Genomic DNA, 16,873 nt, shown 5'->3' with positions numbered 1-16,873 from the left:
TCCTGTGTGTGGCTGTGGCTGTGGCTGTGGCTGCCTTCCTGGGTGTGGCTGTGGCTGTGGCTGTGGCTGTCTTCCTGGGTGTGGCTCGTAGCTGTGGCTGTGGCTGCCTTCCTGTGTGTGGCTCGTGGCTGTGGCTGTGGCTGCCTTCCTGTGTGTGGTTTGTGGCTGTGGCTGCCTTCCTGTGTGTGGTTTGTGGCTGTGGCTGCCTTCCTGTGTGTGGTTTGTGGCTGTGGCTGCCTTCCCGTGTGTGGCTTGTGGCTGTGGCTGTCTTCCTGGGTGTGGCTGTGGCTGTGGCTGTGGCTGTCTTCCTGTGTGTGGTTTGTGGCTGTGTCTGCCTTCCTGGGTGTGGCTTGTGGCTGTGGCTGTCTTCCTGGGTGTGGCTCGTGGCTGTGGCTGTGGCTGCCTTCCTGTGTGTGGTTTGTGGCTGTGGCTGCCCTCCTGTGTGTGGCTCGTGGCTGTGGCTGTGGCTGTCTTCCTGTGTGTGGTTTGTGGCTGTGGCTGCCTTCCTGGGTGTGGCTTGTGGCTGTGGCTGTGGCTGCCTTCCTGGGTGTGGCTTGTGGCTGTGGCTGTGGCTGCCTTCCTGGGTGTGGCTGTGGCTGTGGCTGTGGCTGTCTTCCTGTGTGTGGTTTGTGGCTGTGGCTGCCTTCCCGTGTGTGGCTCGTGGCCGTGGCTGTAGCTGCCCTCCTGGGTGTGGCTCGTGGCCGTGGCTGTGGCTGTCTTCCTGGGTGTGGCTCTGGCTGTGGCTGTGGCTGCCTTCCTGTGTGTGGCTTGTGGCTGTGGCTGCCTTCCTGTGTGTGGCTCGTGGCCGTGGCTGTGGCTGCCTTCCTGGGTGTGGCTGTGGCTGTGGCTGTGGCTGCCTTCCTGTGTGTGGCTTGTGGCTGTGGCTGCCTTCCTGTGTGTGGCTCGTGGCTGTGGCTGTGGCTGCCTTCCTGTGTGTGGTTTGTGGCTGTGGCTGCCTTCCTGTGTGTGGCTTGTGGCTGTGGCTGCCTTCCTGTGTGTGGTTTGTGGCTGTGGCTGCCTTCCCGTGTGTGGCTTGTGGCTGTGGCTGTGGCTGCCTTCCTGTGTGTGGTTTGTGGCTGTGGCTGCCTTCCTGTGTGTGGTTTGTGGCTGTGGCTGCCTTCCTGTGTGTGGCTCGTGTCTGTGGCTGTGGCTGCCTTCCTGTGTGTGGCTCGTGTCTGTGGCTGTGGCTGCCTTCCTGTGTGTGGTTTTTGGCTGTGGCTGTGGCTGTCTTCCTGTGTGTGGCTTGTGGCTGTGGCTGTGGCTGCCTTCCTGTGTGTGGCTTGTGGCTGTGGCTGCCTTCCTGTGTGTGGCTCGTGGCTGTGGCTGTGGCTGCCTTCCTGTGTGTGGTTTGTGGCTGTGGCTGTCTTCCTGTGTGTGGCTTGTGGCTGTGGCTGTGGCTGCCTTCCTGTGTGTGGTTTGTGGCTGTGGCTGTCTTCCTGGGTGTGGCTCGTGGCCGTGGCTGTGGCTACCCTCCTGGGTGTGGTTACCATTGCTGGCCCGCTGCTTGATGGTCAGCATCTGCTCTCCAGACAGCTTTGCCTTCTTCATGGCTGACGTGGCCCTCGGGCACCCTGACAAGCTGTGGACAAGACACAAGATGGCCATTAGCACTGAGCACCTGCTGGCTCCTGACAGCCTTCTGCAAGAAAGCAGACAATCAAGAGGAGACCCAGCCGAGGGTCCCCTCCAGACTTGTCCCCCCGTGCATGGTGCGAGCCGAGCACAGCTGCTGACAAGGTCGGAGCCAGTGTGGGTGTGGAAGTCCTTCCAGTTCTCCTGCCTGGCTGTGGGCCCCCCTCTCTCGTCGGGACTCTTCTCTGCATTTTCTACTTGTCCATGGCACTCTGTGTATGGGCTTTCTCTCCTGCCCAGCCCTGTCCAAGTGACCACACACAGAACTGCACCCATCGAGGCAGTTCTGCTCCAGGAAGCTGCCTGGGGGGCCGCACAGTGCAGCTGCCCCAGGCTCCTTCCCCGACAGGCACCAGGCCCTGCTCGTCCGTGGCACCTGTCAACTCAGGCTGGAAGGCAAGCCCGTTGCCAGGCCGGTCATTCTGGCATTTGCTTCTGTAGCTGTGCATGAAGTGGCATGGAATCCAGCCCTGCTCCTCTGCAGCTCTCCCCAGAGATCTGCGAGTGCCATTAGGGCAGACCCACGTTTTCCCTTCAGATGTTTGAGGTAGCTGAGTGGCAGAGCTCCTCCAGGCAGAGGTCACCAGTGCCCTCCACAGGGAGCCCGCTCAGGATAAGTGGGGCCCAGGATGGCACCCCTTTCTTGGGAATGCAAATTACTTAGAGCCTAGAGCCTTCAGGACAGAGCCAAGATAGACTGTGAGGTCAGGCTGCGATGAGCTGTCTTCCTCTGTCAGGTGGGATGAAAACCAAACCAGAGTCTCCTCCTCTTTCTGGTCCTGGTTCTGGAGGTGGGGTTGTGCAGTTCAGGGCAGTGCTGGTTCCAGCGGGCACTGGGGTCTGGCTGTGCCATGATAGTTCTAGCGGGCACTGGAGCCCGGGCTGTGCTGTGCTGGTTCTCATGGGTACTGAAGATGCAGTTGCACTGTGCTGGTTTTTGCACTTTCAGACAGTAGGCCTGCCAGCTGGGGTGACCAACGAGGCTGTCATGGGAGGAGAGCCAGGAACCTAAATTAGGAAACAGAGACAGACCCAAAGAATGATCTGTTCTGCCCAGACGCGCCTCCCTTGGCTCGATCCATTCCAGTCGGGTGAGTACATTGTCTCGTGGATCAAATTTGGAAGTAGACTCTGTGTGTCCTGGCTCAGGCCCGGGGCAGCGGTGGGGCTCCCTGGAGACACACTGCCAAGTGGCAGTGGTATGCGCCGCCTCCCTTTGTGCAACCCAGCAGCTTGGGGCCCTGGGAGTTTCTGCCCTCAGAAGTCCTAGAGAAGTCTCCCACAGGCACATGCTTCCAGTGGTAGACTCCCAAGCTCAAGGCTGGGGAGTGCTTAATGGCTCCCCCTGGCCGGCCGAGACACTTGGCACCCAGCGCCACTGCAGGAATTCAAGAGAAGGGCCAGAGCTTCAGTCGCTGCCTGGAGGGGGTGGGGGAGAGCCCCTGACTTGCTCAGGACTTCAGCCCAGAGGGGCTTTTCCCGCAGAACACTGGCTGAAAACAGCCGGCCTGGTGAACTTTCCAGGCGTAGACCTGAGAAGGGATTGCTTGTGGTGAGGGACGGACTGGAGGATCAGGGTGAGAGCCGAGGAGCCTGGGGGAGCAGGGACCAAGCTGCGCTGGGAATCGGCCCTTGTCCTCTGGTCCCCATCAGAAGTGCTGGACTCCGGTGTGCGTTGCTGTTCCACATTCCTGCACAGCATCCTCATGACGCAATCAGGAGATGGCTGTCCTGGTGTCCCTGCTGACGTCCCCTCTCCACCAGAAACCGGCTGGAGACAGCTGGGGCGTTTTGTCAATAGGCAGACATTGCCACCCGAAAACAACACTGCTTCACCAGTGTCGCCGTCACTGGTGGTCCCTTGGTGAACTTGTCCCTGTGGTGGTGCAGGGGTGAGGGAGGCCAGGGAACCCCTGCCTCTGCTCTTGTGACCTGCTCCACTCGGGGAGGGACCCCATGCCACCCCTTCTTGATGGATTCTTTCTTCTCAGTCCAGTGCTCATAATTCAGAAGATTTAAAAAAAAACACCCCTCAAAAATATTCTGTGTATAACACAGAGCTCTAGAACCATGGGGAGAGAAAGGTTTCTTGGCAGTATTGAAAAGGCGCAGATAGAGTCGTAAGATCTGGAATGAGCTACATTAACGGCCCCTAAAATGTCTCGAAGTCCTGATTTCCACTACAATGGCCGCAGGGTCTGTTCCCAGAGTGCCCAGCTTGGTGTGTGGTCACAGATGAGCAGTCTATGTTCCCGTCCGCCACCCTGCACCCAGGGTCTGCCGTGCTTTGTGCTGGGCTGGGCAGTGCCCTGTTAATGACAGGCATCACACCCCTGGGGTCCCCAGGCCCAGGGGCCAGGCCTCCTCACTGGCGGCCCCACGTCAGCAGCCTCAGTGCCACAGAGTCTCTGTCAGAGCTGGAGGCAGTGGGGTCGCCTGTGGCCCCGAGGCTGGCGCGGGCCCCGGACATTGGTTTTGCAGCCCCTGCTTAGCAGTGCTGGTCAGACCCTGGGAAGGGTGTCAGGCATGCTGGGGCGTAATGATGGCGACAGGCAGGGCTGTTGTAAGTTCAAGACCAAACACCAAATATTCGAATTGGAAGCAGCCTGTAAGGAGGTGTTTTAAGCATGGTCGCGTGGGATACTGAATTTCTTCTGTGGATGCCTCCCTCGAGCAGCGGGCATGCAGCACCCACAGCGGCCGTGAAGCTGGACGAGGGGGGCCTGCACTGAGGTCCGTGAGATCATCCTTTCAGGATGCTGTGCCACTCCAGGTGGCCACCCCAGGGAGCAGGCCTCCCCGGAGCTACCTCACATTCACCGGCAGTGAATGCCGCGGGGTGCCATGTCTAGAGTGTGGCTAAGCCACCCAGGGCAGCCTTACCCTGGAGCCAGAAGAGAACGCGGGGATCCTTGACTTCGGGTATGGCCTGGCTGGGTCAGAGTGCTCCACAGAGCTGCCGGGAGTCTGACTGGCCGCAGAGACGGGCTTCTCTGCAGAGGGCCCAGGAGCCCAGCTCTTGGCTGACAAGGGTGACCCAACACTTTGCTGGCGGCTGGCTTGGGCAGCAGCAAAAGCACTTTGGAGGGCTGCGGAAGGAAGCCAAGTGCCAGGGGAGGCTGGCGTGGCTCAGCGGGATGAGGCTGGAGAGGGGAGCCCCACTGGGGATGGGAAGGGAGGGCTGGGCCTTCCTGCCTCTGCCTGATTGGGCTGGGCACAGAACTTCAGGTTTGCCTCAGGCAGGGGCCTCAGCGGGGCTGACCTCCAGGCATTCCGCAGCGCTTAGAGGCCCTGGACAGGAAACTGCAGGGAAGCACAAGTTGACAGAGGGCTGGGCCTGGGGACACTGAGACAAAGCCCAGGGTCACCTCTGCTCTGAGCAGGCTGTGCTTTTAGGAAGAACTTCTGCAAACCACCCTACAAATGCTGGTGAGGGAACTGAATCCAGCCGGGGGGTGTTTGTTGGAAGCCTTGTGCTGGGTGTGGGTGGAACCAAGCGGGGAGGAGGAGGGTTGTTTTTATTTCTGTCAGTCGCGGGGCTTGAACTCTGGGCCTGGGCACTGTCCCTGAGCTCTTCAGCTCAAGGCTAGGGCTCTGCCACTGTGCCACCACACCACGTCTGGTTTTCTAGTGGTTACTTGGAGATAAGAGTCTCACAGGCTTCAGTGCCCGGGCTGGCTTTGAACCATGATCCTCAGCTCTCAGCCTCCTGAGTAGCTAGGATGGGTGGGGTGAGCCACAGCAGGAAGGTCTCTTTGGGGAGGTGGTCCTGCAGAGACCCTGCCTTCTTCTGGAGGAGGTGGCTGGGGGTCTAGCTGGGAGCTGCTACCCTTTCCCTTCCTGTAGGCCCTCTGGCCCCCCCTAAGCGGGCAAGGCTCCCCTCAGCTCTCTGTGGTTCACTGTGGACTGCGCCTCTCTGGCTGTGCTCCAGGCTGGAGCTGAGGGTCCGTGAGACCCTCAGGCTTCCTGCAGAGGCAGCTCCAGAGCACTACCTGACCTGACACCCTCCTGGGGAGTGTGGGGGGATGGCGGGGGCGGCGGGTCTGACAAGAAGAGAGGAGGGGGAGGGGAGGAACTGATGGGTTTAGCTGTGTCTTAGCTGCTGCATTTCTGCGGTTCCTGTTTATAAATCTTGACATCATTTCTGAAAAAATGAGTCGTATTTGTTGCCTCAAGGAATGTTGTTCAGGGTAAAGTTAGGGAAAAGGCTGAGAGAATGCAAGGTTGAGGCCACGCAGGTGCTTGGTCCAGAGACAGCATGGCCACCAGTTCTGAGCCATGGGAACATTCGGAAAAGACTAGCCAAGTGTGAGAGTGGCTGAGAGTCTTCAGGACGGGAAGGCAGAGGGAGCTGATGGGGTCCTTGAAGCCCGCCCCGTCAGCGGGGCTGGAGAGACGGAGCCATAGGCCAGGAGCTGCGGGCCATGTCATCCTCAGGAGTGGCCTCGCTGCCCGGGCAGCCCAGGGTCCAGGGCACCCCAGAGTCTGGAGAAAGATCCGGATCCCCACTTCCAGTGTGCCCAGAGGCCTTGGCGAGGAGAGAACAAAGGAACAGTTGCCTGGCTGATGGAGACCAGGGGACAAGGACACCTCCAAAGCTGGTGTCCTTGCCCTGGGTGAGGACGGGGCAGTGGCATCTGGCTCATTTCCCACCCTGGACACACTAGCCTCAGAGCTGGAGGCTTCATTGGCGGTGCTGGGGATGCCACGCGGGGCTGCACGTGGGAGGCCAGTCTCTCCCACGGAGCTGCACCTCTCTTCTGCGATCCTGAGGAATTTTAAAGGTCAGAGTCTCTGTTCATCTTGTTTGTGGCTTTCTCGTTTTGTGTGTACCTTGGTCTTTTCCATGTAACTAGAGCTCAGTGGCATTTGTGAAGGCTCTGCTGGGTGCTGCCGGGGCCCTGGCTCACTGGCGCTCAGGAGCATGCTTAGCCCCGCCTGTGGTGTGGCCGTGCCCAGCTCGCAGCTGTGGGAGGAGCAGGGCCGCAGCACACGTGTGACCTGGGGCTTCTGACTTTCCATGGGGTCCCCGGGGACACCCAGGGTGGGACAGACGTGGGAGCTCAGCCTTTTCTCTCCCCAAAGCTTTCCGCTAAACATGAACAATACAGAGCTAGAGTAAAAAGGCAGAATGGTTGAGGGGGCAGAGGGGGAATCCCGGCCAGGACTTCAGGGAGTGGGGAGCGCCCCTTCCCGCCCCGGCTGTACCTCCCCGGGGCCTCTGCCCGTGGGAGGACAGGGAGCTGGCGCCACGGCTCAGTGGACACAAGTGTCCCAGAGGCCTCTTCACACGACGGAGAAGCCATCTGTGCACCAGCTCGGGTCGGGTGAGCTGCGAGGGGTGGGCACGGATTCTCAGCGCCACGGCTCACCGGGGCTCCAGCACTGCACCCCCTCCCCAGGTGAGGAAGCCAATCTGCTTGAGTTCCAGTCCCTTGTGGCGCTGCAGCGTGGCTTTGAGGGTGGTTCTGCTGGCGTGGGGCCGAGGCTGTCTGCCCCTCCCCGCTCAGCAGCCAGGCGCGCAGGACTGGAGACAAGGGCTGACCAGGTGGGAAGCTGCTTCCCTCTTCACTGTGGACGTGGCTCCCCGGTCAGATGGTGGCAGGGCTGAGGCTGTAGGTGGTGGGGTGAAGGCACGAGGGCGGGTGTGTGTAGGGGAAGACACAGCCGGCTCTGGGCACCTGCCCCTTGCCGGATCAGAGTTCATGTCCCGCATGAAGGGATTATATTCCCTGCTGCCATGGGATCTGGAGGCTTGCAGAGGAGTCCCGGGCAGAGGTGCGCGGCTGGCTTGGAGTTCTGGGTCTGCATGGGTGGTCCAGGCAGGGTGGCCGCACCCCTACCCTGCTAGGATGCCGTCAGCAGAGGCCTTCACAGTGGGCCTGGCCAGGGAGCATTGCACCACACAGAGGGTGGCTGTGGGGAGGTCAGCTCTGCCGCAGCTCCCATCAACTGTCCTCCCAGCAGAGAGCATGGCGCCAGCAGGAAGCTGCACCCCACGCCGAATGACTGAGTTGGGGGCCTGTGCTGCTGGGTCCTGGCTAGTCTGCAGCAGACACATCTGTGAGCGAGGCCAGCCCTGGTTCGTTCCTGGCTCTTTGCCTCAATGGCAGTGAGATAATAGGAGAGGGGCTTGCCCTCTGCCAACACCTTCTCTCCCCAGAAGGAATGGCACCCATCTCAGATGCCTTGGCTGGATGCTTGTGTAAATTTACACAGATCTGCACACATAGCACCGCAGACAAGAGAGCATCGAGGCGTCCGCCCTGCCACGTCCCCAGGCCCAGTGGCTGTGGCTGACACCGGTGATGGAGAAGGTGCCATGTGCTGTGTCCAGATGGACCCGCCCATCCCCGAGGCACCCGCCCATCCCCGAGGCACCCACCCATCCCCGAGGCACCCTCTCTCTGCTGTGGAACAGTTAGAAACCACACTGGCAGCACCAGAGTCGTCCATCTCTGTCCCCAGTCCACGTTGGTGACAGGAATGCCAGCCCCAGTGTGTGTGTGATGGTTCCTGACCCATCTGCCCAATCTTAGCATTCATGAGACGACGCAGAAAAACAGCTCCAGAGGAAATTTGGTTTCACTGTGGTTCTCGAGGGAAACAGGAAGAAAAACCAACATTCCTGTGAGCCCAAGTCCTGGTATGGAGCGGGCTGCAGATGAGCAGAAAGCGGTGGACTCCCCGAGGCAGTCAGGAAGTCCTCAGACAGTCGGGGAAGGGACGGGAGGGAAAATGCCAGCTTGACAAGCTTCTGAAAATGTTCAATCCTCAATGAAGCTTCCTGAATTTGCTTCAGTGGCATGAGGCTTGAGGAATGGCCCAGGAGCACTGTACAGCTGTCTGTCCTTCCCTCTGCACCCATGGGACTGCAAGGTCTCTGCTGCCTGTGATGTCACAGCTTTCCCAGGCTGGCTATCTTCCAGGATTCCCAGCACGGGTCTCAGCTGGGTCCCTTTCTTCCTGAGCAGCAGATCAGGGGACAGGATACTGCTTCCTCTCAGGTCGTGTGTAGATCCTGCTTCTTTCTCGGGGGTTCCCCTCTTGCTCCCTTGCTTTCTTGGGGGCTCCCCTCTCACTGCCCTGCTTCTAGATGCCTAATGAATGCTATTACTTCAAGAAGCCATAAAACTCTCAAATGAAGGTATTTACCATGAAACCCCGAAAAGGCCTAAAGCCAGTGTCCCCGCAGGAGGTGAGTCCTTAAAAGGGTAAGGTTCAGTGAGGTCCTGTGGAGGCCTGGAATGGAGGGCATTAACAGAGGCCTCCCCCACACACTGCGCCCTCCTGCCTGTGGAGGGGCGGCCATGGGCCAGCTGGAGAGGGACCGTCACGACAGCCCCTTCTGCCCAGTCTGGATCTGAGACTGCAGCCTGCAGAGCGTCGAGGTATCATGTACACCCAGGGCCTGGCAGCCACTGCCCCACACTTACGTCCCGGCCCCTGGCTGTGCTGCTTGAAGGTTTCTCAAAGCTCCCTCCTCCCAGACACAGACTCAATGGCGCCTGGGAAGCCAGCGCTCACCGCTCCTCCTCATGAAGACTTGCGTCTCCACCTTCAGCATCGCTCTCGCCTCTCAGAGACCCTCCTGCAGCCCTGCTGCCACCGTGCCTCACCTCCTCCATCCACACGGTTCTCTCCAGGAAGCCAGCCCAAGGCCGCCACGTTGTCTAGAAGCAGGAAAGCGGAAGCCCTGTGGCCTGGTCTGGAAGCTCTGTGGACGCCCTCCTCTGACACACATTGAGAACTCAGCTGTTTTGAACGAGTTCTCCATGAAGGTGCGGCGATTCCAGAAGTCCCAACAAAGCATTTCCTGTTTCTTTAGATTTGCTCTGCCCTCATCCAGACGTGGCTTCGCAGGGGAAGCAGGAAGGGAGAGCACCCCGGGGTGTAGATGCACGGGCGCCGACTGCTCTGGCACACCCCGAGACCCTGGCTTCAGCTCAGGCAGCAGTCTTTTGGGGGCTGGAATGTCTGGAGTGAGGGGCGCCATGCGTAGTCAGGGCTGACGGCCGTGGAGGTCCATCTGTGATTCGGAGTCCCCTGTGCCGTGCATACGGGGTCTGCACACTGGTGGATCTCCAGCTGGGGCACGAAGGGGCCCTGGTCCCCTCGGTGATGTCACCTGATGTTCCACTCAACACAGCCCAACAGTGTGGGTGGAGATGGCTGGGACGACAAGCTGCATCACGTGGGGCGTATGGTTATGGGAAGAGTCCAAGGGTGGTCGCTGCCACTCACCCCGACCGGCTCCCGGCCGGCGGAGAGCCTCTGGGTCTGCAGAGCTACACGGCCCAGACGCTCTCGAGGGATCACAGCAGTGCCAGCGCCTCGTCAGCAATCTCTGCGGTTTTCCTTTCCTCCTCGAGGACTTGGGGCCAGCAGGTCAGGGAGCTCTGATTATGCCCGAAAGGGACTGGAAGCCTGTGTCTGGCTCCCCTGATATTGGCCCACACTCATCCTATCTTCTCAAATAGAATGAGGTGTTCGCGCCTGGCTCCCACTCCACACAGTCCTATCCAAGTCCTTCCTGGCCAACACTTGCTGTCACCCCAGCCACCATCAGGCTGGCGTGAGGTCATTGTACTCATTCCCTGACTTTGGTGGCCTCCATAGACCTGGGATCCAAAAGGGGTTCTGCTGAGCCCTGGACTGTGTGTGTGTGTGTGTGTGTGTGTGTGTGTGTGTGTGTGTGTGTGTGTGTGTGTGTGATGTCCACAGAACCCTGAGGTACAGACGAATTTCCAGCATGCAGGCAGGGATCGTGTTAAGGGCAGCCTGTGTCCTGGGTCCCTGCTAGAGGCTGGGGATGAGGACAAGGACAGGCAGTCCCAGATGAACCTCCGTGTGGCCAGGGGCCCTGGTGCATGCACCTTGGGAGAGAAGATACATGGCAGATGGCTCTGTGTGCAGTCTAGCTGGAGGCGGGGGACACCCACTGCCTGACACTCCCGGGGCCTCTGAGATGGAGCTGAGGGACATGACATGCTGGGCAGCCGGGCAGTGCCGGGGACCGGCCTGCAGCGGGCGAGCCGTCTGCTTGGAGCAGAGGAGCTCTGCCGCTGCCTCCCGGGCCACCAGGATGCTGCCTCCAGACACGGCATCTGAGGCCCTGCTGGTCAGATGGAGGAGGCTCGCCCCACTCCCTCGGCGCCCTTCCACCAGACGCCCACCCAGGGCCACACAAGAGGCCCACGGCAGTGATGACTTTAAATCAAGTCAATGAAAATTCACAAGGTGATGGCCTCTGGGGCTTCCCATGTGCCTTGGCACAGACACTCAGCGTGGCGTCACCGTGACAGGCGCCGTCTTCTTTCCACCCCCTGTACCTGCCTTGGAGCTCTGGCCAAGATTAATGCTGCCCTCTACAGATGTCCCCTGGTGTGCAAGTGTACCCGTGAGATTAAGCTCTGTTTCTTTTGGTGGACCCCACTTTAAGCAGCCTTGGAAAGATGCTGCTCTCACGTGGTTGAGGGCTGGTGCTTTCCAAACCCAAACCCACGTCAAGCGTCGCGCGTCGTTTCCTGAGCATGCAGGCTTGGTGAGGCACCTGTGTGGCCGCTCGGCAGAGGATAAAGCAGCACGGGACCCCTTTTGCACCCCAGTGCCAGCAGGGCCTGGCGTCCCCCAGCCGGGCCTGGCGTCCAGCCCTCGGGAAGGCCTCCCGGCCGGCAGCCCACACCCTCCCCTGCCCACACCCTCACCTGCGGTGTGTCAGGAAGGACCCGCTGACGTGCCCTGAGCCGTCGCAGCCTGGCGTGGGGCAGGACATGCCTTCTGTCTTGACGGACTTCCAGGAGAACTGTGAGCCGTTGAGGTAGCCGTCCTTCTGCCGCTTGGCGGCCAGCGGGCAGCCCGAGGCGCTGCGGTGGGAGGCGTACTTGCCGGTGATGTGGCCCTGCCCGTCGCAGCCAGGCACCGGACACCTGTGAGGACACGAGGGGACGGCCTGCTGCCTCTGGGACTCGAATCCCGCCGCCCAGCCAGGAAGGAAGGGCTCCCCAGAAACAGTGTGCCAGGCGCCATCTAGTGGGGCCATGAAGTGTTACGTGGGGGAGAAGGTGCTGGAGGGGTCTGGCTTTGTGAGGGCCCTGGATGGGCCCTGGTGTAGAGGCCTGTGAGGGCCATTGGACAGAACACGGGCAGGGGAGGCTCATGGGCAGAATTCAAACCAGAGGCCTTCTCTAGGGGCTGCCGAGAGTGGGGGGACGTTTGTGTTTGCCATGTTCTCTGAAGGCCACAAAATGCCCCGGCAGAGGCTGCAGAGGCTGTGGGCTCTCTCTGATGCTCCTGGGATGGAGGTTCAGAGGTGGGGGCAGGGCTGGGGGGTCAGAGGTGGGGATTCAGAGGTGGGGGGCAGGGCTGGGGGTTCAGAGGTGGGGGCAGGGCTGGGGGTTCAGAGGTGGGGATTCAGAGGTGGGGGCAGGGCTGGGGGTTCGAGGTGGGGGGCAGGGCTGGGGGTTCAGAGGTGGGGATTCAGAGGTGGGGGGCAGGGCTGGGGGTTCAGAGGTGGGGATTCAGAGGTGGGGGGCAGGGCTGGGGGTTCAGAGGTGGGAGGCAGGGCTGGGGGTTCACAGGTAGGAGGCAGGGCTGGGGGTTCAGAGGTGGGGACAGGGCTGGGAGTTCAGAGGTGGGGGCAGAGCTGGGGGGTCAGAGGTGGGGGGCAGAGCTGGGGGGTCAGAGATGGGGGAAGAGCCGGGGGGCAGAGCTGGGGATTCAGAGGTGGGAGGCAGAACTGAAGGGGTCAGATTCTTAAATTTTAATCTACCCTTTGTCTCTAGAGGTATTGAGGTGGACATTCCAGGAAGCCTCCAGGTTGGTCTCTGGCTCCTGAGACCCGCCACCGGGACGGGCAGAGGGCGGGCATTCACCTGGTGGCTGGCCACTGCCCTGTCCCCCTCTGGAGATGCGGGGTGTGCTGCGGGCGTCCGTGAGTCTGGTGGTTAATTCCCTCACAACCCTCAAAAGCCTGCTGTCCCCAGGAATCCTCATGGTGTGGGTGGTGAGGATTTGGTTACACGCACACTAGTGGGTGACGTCACCCCTTACTGCAGGCTGCGCTGGCCGCACGGCCGCTTCTCAGCCCATCTGCAGGCACCCTTTGGGTTTCTGTGGCCTGTGTTCTGGGACCACACCAGCCACATACCTGATTGGCTCCTGGTCCTCCTTGTCTTCTTTGCTCTGTGCTATCCGAATGCCACTTTTCTTTGCCCTTGGACATCCTGAAAGGCTAAAGGTAAAACATGGTTTAGAAACAGCCCACCTTAGGGCTGGGAGTGTGGCCTAGTGGTAGAATGCTTGTCTAGCATGCAGAAAGACCTGGGTTTGATTCCTCAGTACCACATACACAGAAAAAGCTGGAAGTGGTGCTGTGGCTCAAGTGGTAGAGCTCTAGCCTTGAGAAAACTCAAGGACAGTGCTCAGGCCTTGAGTTCAAGCCCCAGGACTGGCACAGAGAATAAAAAACAGGTCACCTGCTGATGCAGCACCATTTCCTAAGCCATGACCTGATATCTCCCTAGTCTGGGTTTCTAGGGAAAGGGGATGAAAATTTAGAGAGATGAGTTTTACACGCAGAGCTGTGCCTCTCCAAGCCCCACACACTCCAGGCCCCTCTCAAGGGGAGCAGGAGCTCAGGGGGTCTACAGGCCAGTAGACCACCTTGATAATCCCAGCTGCTCAGAAGGCTGAGACCTGAGAATCAGGGAACCAGACTAAGCTGCCTAACCTACAACATTCCTTTTTTCCAATTAACCAGCAAAAGCTAGAACTAAGGATGAGGCTCAGATGTTAGGGTCAGCCTTGAGTGGAAAAGACAAGAGAGAGAGAAAAGAAGACATAGGTTAAGACTGGCCAGAAAAGATGATAGAGAATGGTTTCCCAAGGAGGGGGAAAGGAGGGGGAGGAGAGAGAGGGAGAAGAAGAGGAGGGGCAGGGAGAGGGAGAGGAAGAGGAGGGGGAGGGGGAGGGAGGGGGAGAGCAGAAGGATGGGGAGGGAGAGGGAGAGGAAGAGGAGGAGGAGGGGGAGGGAGGGGGAGAGCAGAAGGATGGGGAGGGAGAGGGAGAGGAAGAGGAGGAGGAGAGGGAGGGAAGGGGAGAGCAGAGGGATGGGGAGGGAGAGGGAGAGGAAGAGGAGGGGGAGGGAGGGGGAGAGGAAGAGGAGGAGGAGGGGGAGGGAAGGGGAGAGCAGGGGGAGGGGGAGGGAGGGAGAAGGAAGGAGGGAGAGGCAGAATCAGCCCCTGGAATTCCCATCTCAGTTCTGGAAGATGTCTCGCTGTGGACAGCAGGGTCAGTGGAGACTGGCCATGCCTAATCCATAGGCCAGGTTTTCCGTAGAGTTAGATATTGCCCGTGTATGTCCTTGCTTGCTTTTGGTCCCGGCTGTCATGGACTCTGACCCCACTGGTGCTGCTTGTTCAGAAGCAGTGTGTGGCTTCTCCCTCGAGTGCTCTGGACTTCTTAGCTGGCCGCTCATGGCCCGGGCTGGAGGCAGAGCTGGGTGAGACTTCCAGCTCTTCTTCACTTCTCTAAGTCTGTCTTTTCAGTGCCAAACATGATGGCGTCCCCTGGGGGCGTGGATGGCAGAAGGCGGCGTGCGGAATCTCCCGCACAGGGAGGACGGAGGCTCGGAGTCCGGGGCCAGGAGGCATTCTGAGCCTCCACCATTCTGTCTTGCTTATTTGTTCTGAAGACCAGAGCGGCCGGAGCTCTAGATACCAGACAAGCCTGTGTGTGTGATGGCCTCGTGCTCCACGGAGAGGAGGGAGAATGTGGCGGGAAATTCTCTGGTGTGCCAGGGCCACAGGGAGCGGGGCCTGGAGAAGGTTCTTAGCTACCCGCAGGCTTCCGAGTCCTTGGAGCAGCCAGTTACGCAGACCTCTGCTGACTTTGCTGTGGGCCTCATGTCTGTCTTTCTGTTAACTATGAACAATGCTTTTGCTTAATCAAGTGTTCAACCCACTGAACTCCTGTGTACAGAAACCTCTTACTAGAATTAGCAATAGTTCAATGTACTCTATTTTCTATGTGCTGAAACCCCTGCAGAGCTAAATAAAATTTCCTTTCCATCTTTACAATCTTAGGGTACTCATCCCAGTATAGACCATAGCACACACAAGCACACCCATAAACATCACTCATATATGGTGTGTGTGTGTGTGTGAAAGAGAGGGAAAGGGAGAGAGGGGGAAGAGTGAGTGCATGTCTGTGAGAGAGAGAGAGAAAGAGAGAGAGAGAGACAGAGAGAGAGAGAGAGAGACAGAGAGAGAGAGACAGAGAGACAGAGAGAGAGAGAATTTTCCTATTTATGATCCTCTTGCTTAACCCTGCCCAGAACCTGGGTTACAGTTATATGCCACCATACCTAGCTCTAAATACACATTACTAACACAATTATGCTATGTTAATATGCAACATTCCAAAACACAAGTGAAATAAATCAAAATATTTATGCTACATTATGATTAAACTTGTATGATGCCAAAAAAAGTCAATAGAAAAACAGACACTGGAAATGAAGGAACCATAAAGTGCCCACTTTCAACTGCACTGACTTACAAAATGCTGCAACTGCTAGCCACGTGAGGACTGAGATATTTATTTATTTTATGTATGTGGTACCGAGGAATCGAACGTGTGTCTTGTGCATGCTAGGCAAGCACTCTACCACTAGGTCAAACTCCTGGCTCTGAGATATTTTATTTTTTAAGCTACTAAAATAGAGACGAGTACAAATGTACTTTTCTTTTTAGCTTTATCTCAAGTGCTACTTTTCCTGTTGTTTTTTTTTTTCATTTTATTTAATTTAAACTAGTCATCTACCCTGGAAGCCTTTTGGGACTGGCCTCACCGAGTTCTGCCCCCACTGTGGCTCTCCTGGTCCACCCACCGGGGAGCCATCTCCACGGTTCTGTGGATGGAGCTGCAGGTGCACCACAGTGCAGACGACAGAGATTGTCTGCGCCAAGGGCCTGGGTGTGGCCACTGAGCAAGCCTCTAGCAAATCACTTCCTCTTCCACAACACACACGACCAGCATCTGTCTCAGTAGAGACCCCAAGTGCCTGGACATGAGCACAGGGAACAGGGAACCAACAGCAGTGTCCTCAAGGCAAAGCACTCTGGCCCCTCACCTACACAGGGCCGGCCGAGCCCTGGCGCTGACCACCAAGGTCGGGCCCCCCAGGTAGGCAACGAGCGGCTGGCCGCCTCCTGCGCTGCCAGGCTGTGCACCCGCCTGTCTTGGGAAGAGGGTGGTGCCCTGACTTCTGACTTCCGAATCCCTCCCACCCTTTTCCCCTCCCTCCTTCCTCCTTCCCTCCCTCCCTCTCTCTCTTCCTTCCCCTTCCCTTCCCTCCTCCCTCTCTCCCTTCCTGCCTTCTTTCCGTCCCCCTCCCATCCTCCCCTCCCTTTCCTGCCTGTATCCCGCTCCTTGTTTGCAAGTCCCTGCTGGCTGTTGTCTCTGGACGCCCTTCTTCACTGGAGGCTGGAGAGCAGAGGTCCCTGAGCCAGGCTCCGGCCTCCCCTTCAACATCCAGGCTCGCCATCTTTCGTAAGTGTTTAGATGGCCTCTTTGATTCATCAGAAGTCCCTTTCACCTCTCCTCTAGCACGGCCTGGCAGGGAAAGGCACTGGTAGAACCACGTGGCAGGAGGCCGCAGGCAGGTGTGTTTTCTCACATGACAGGGCTTCCGTGTCCTCTTGTGGACTCTTCCCTCTCTTTGATAGGCTAGAATGCTACAGTTCATCCTCTCTGCAGCGTTGGGCTTCGTATGTCCTTGTGTGACAACGGTACAGCTCGGTGGCTCTGAGATAAACTTCCCGTGGGAACACCTGGCTCTCCCAAGCTGCGGGCAGCGCTGGGGCGGTGGCGGCTCGTGCATCTTTGTGCTTCCCGTTTGAGAGAAACCCTGTTGGGGACTAGGAGTGTTTCCTGGGCTGCCTTGGCCAGGGGAGCTGTCTGGGAACATGGCACTGCTAGAGGCCCGTGCTGAGAGTCTGGATTCTCCACCCTCTGGCGCTAGATGTGGCCCAGAGCCTGCTCTGAGAAGAGCACCTGTACGCACCTTCGATGGGAAGCATAGTTGCCGGTGATGTGTCCAGAGCCATCGCAGCCTGGCGTGGGGCACCTGGAAGTAGAAATGCAGATGGCTGTGCTTACTCGAGGGCGCTACCACCCTGGCATTTAGCTGTCCTCTTTCCCGGAGGGCCAGCCAGCTCTGTTCTGCGCAGCCCGCCGC

The 16,873-nt window shown here is 58.9% G+C and overlaps 1 protein-coding gene across 8 annotated transcripts in view; it reads right to left on the bottom strand.

Annotated features, from left to right (window-relative positions):
* Window positions 1–16,873, bottom strand: part of Myt1l (myelin transcription factor 1 like) — a 370,648-nt gene that overhangs the window by 10,036 nt on the left and 343,739 nt on the right. For all 8 annotated transcript variants that reach the window (XM_090337527.1, XM_090337528.1, XM_090337526.1 and 5 more), the window contains 4 exons: window positions 16,700–16,762; window positions 12,782–12,865; window positions 11,340–11,561; window positions 1,488–1,579 (listed from right to left, as the gene is read on the bottom strand). In XM_090337527.1, coding sequence (XP_090193653.1) covers window positions 1,488–1,579; window positions 11,340–11,561; window positions 12,782–12,865; window positions 16,700–16,762 — 461 coding nt within the window. The remainder of the gene's footprint in view (window positions 1–1,487; window positions 1,580–11,339; window positions 11,562–12,781; window positions 12,866–16,699; window positions 16,763–16,873) is intronic.

This window comes from Megascapheus bottae, chromosome 7 (assembly GCF_031878675.1).
Source record: "Megascapheus bottae isolate mThoBot1 chromosome 7, mThoBot2.hap1, whole genome shotgun sequence".
NCBI classification, from domain to species: domain Eukaryota; kingdom Metazoa; phylum Chordata; class Mammalia; order Rodentia; family Geomyidae; genus Megascapheus; species Megascapheus bottae.
Note: the sequence above shows the minus strand (reverse complement) of the source record. Positions and strands in the feature narration are given on the sequence as shown.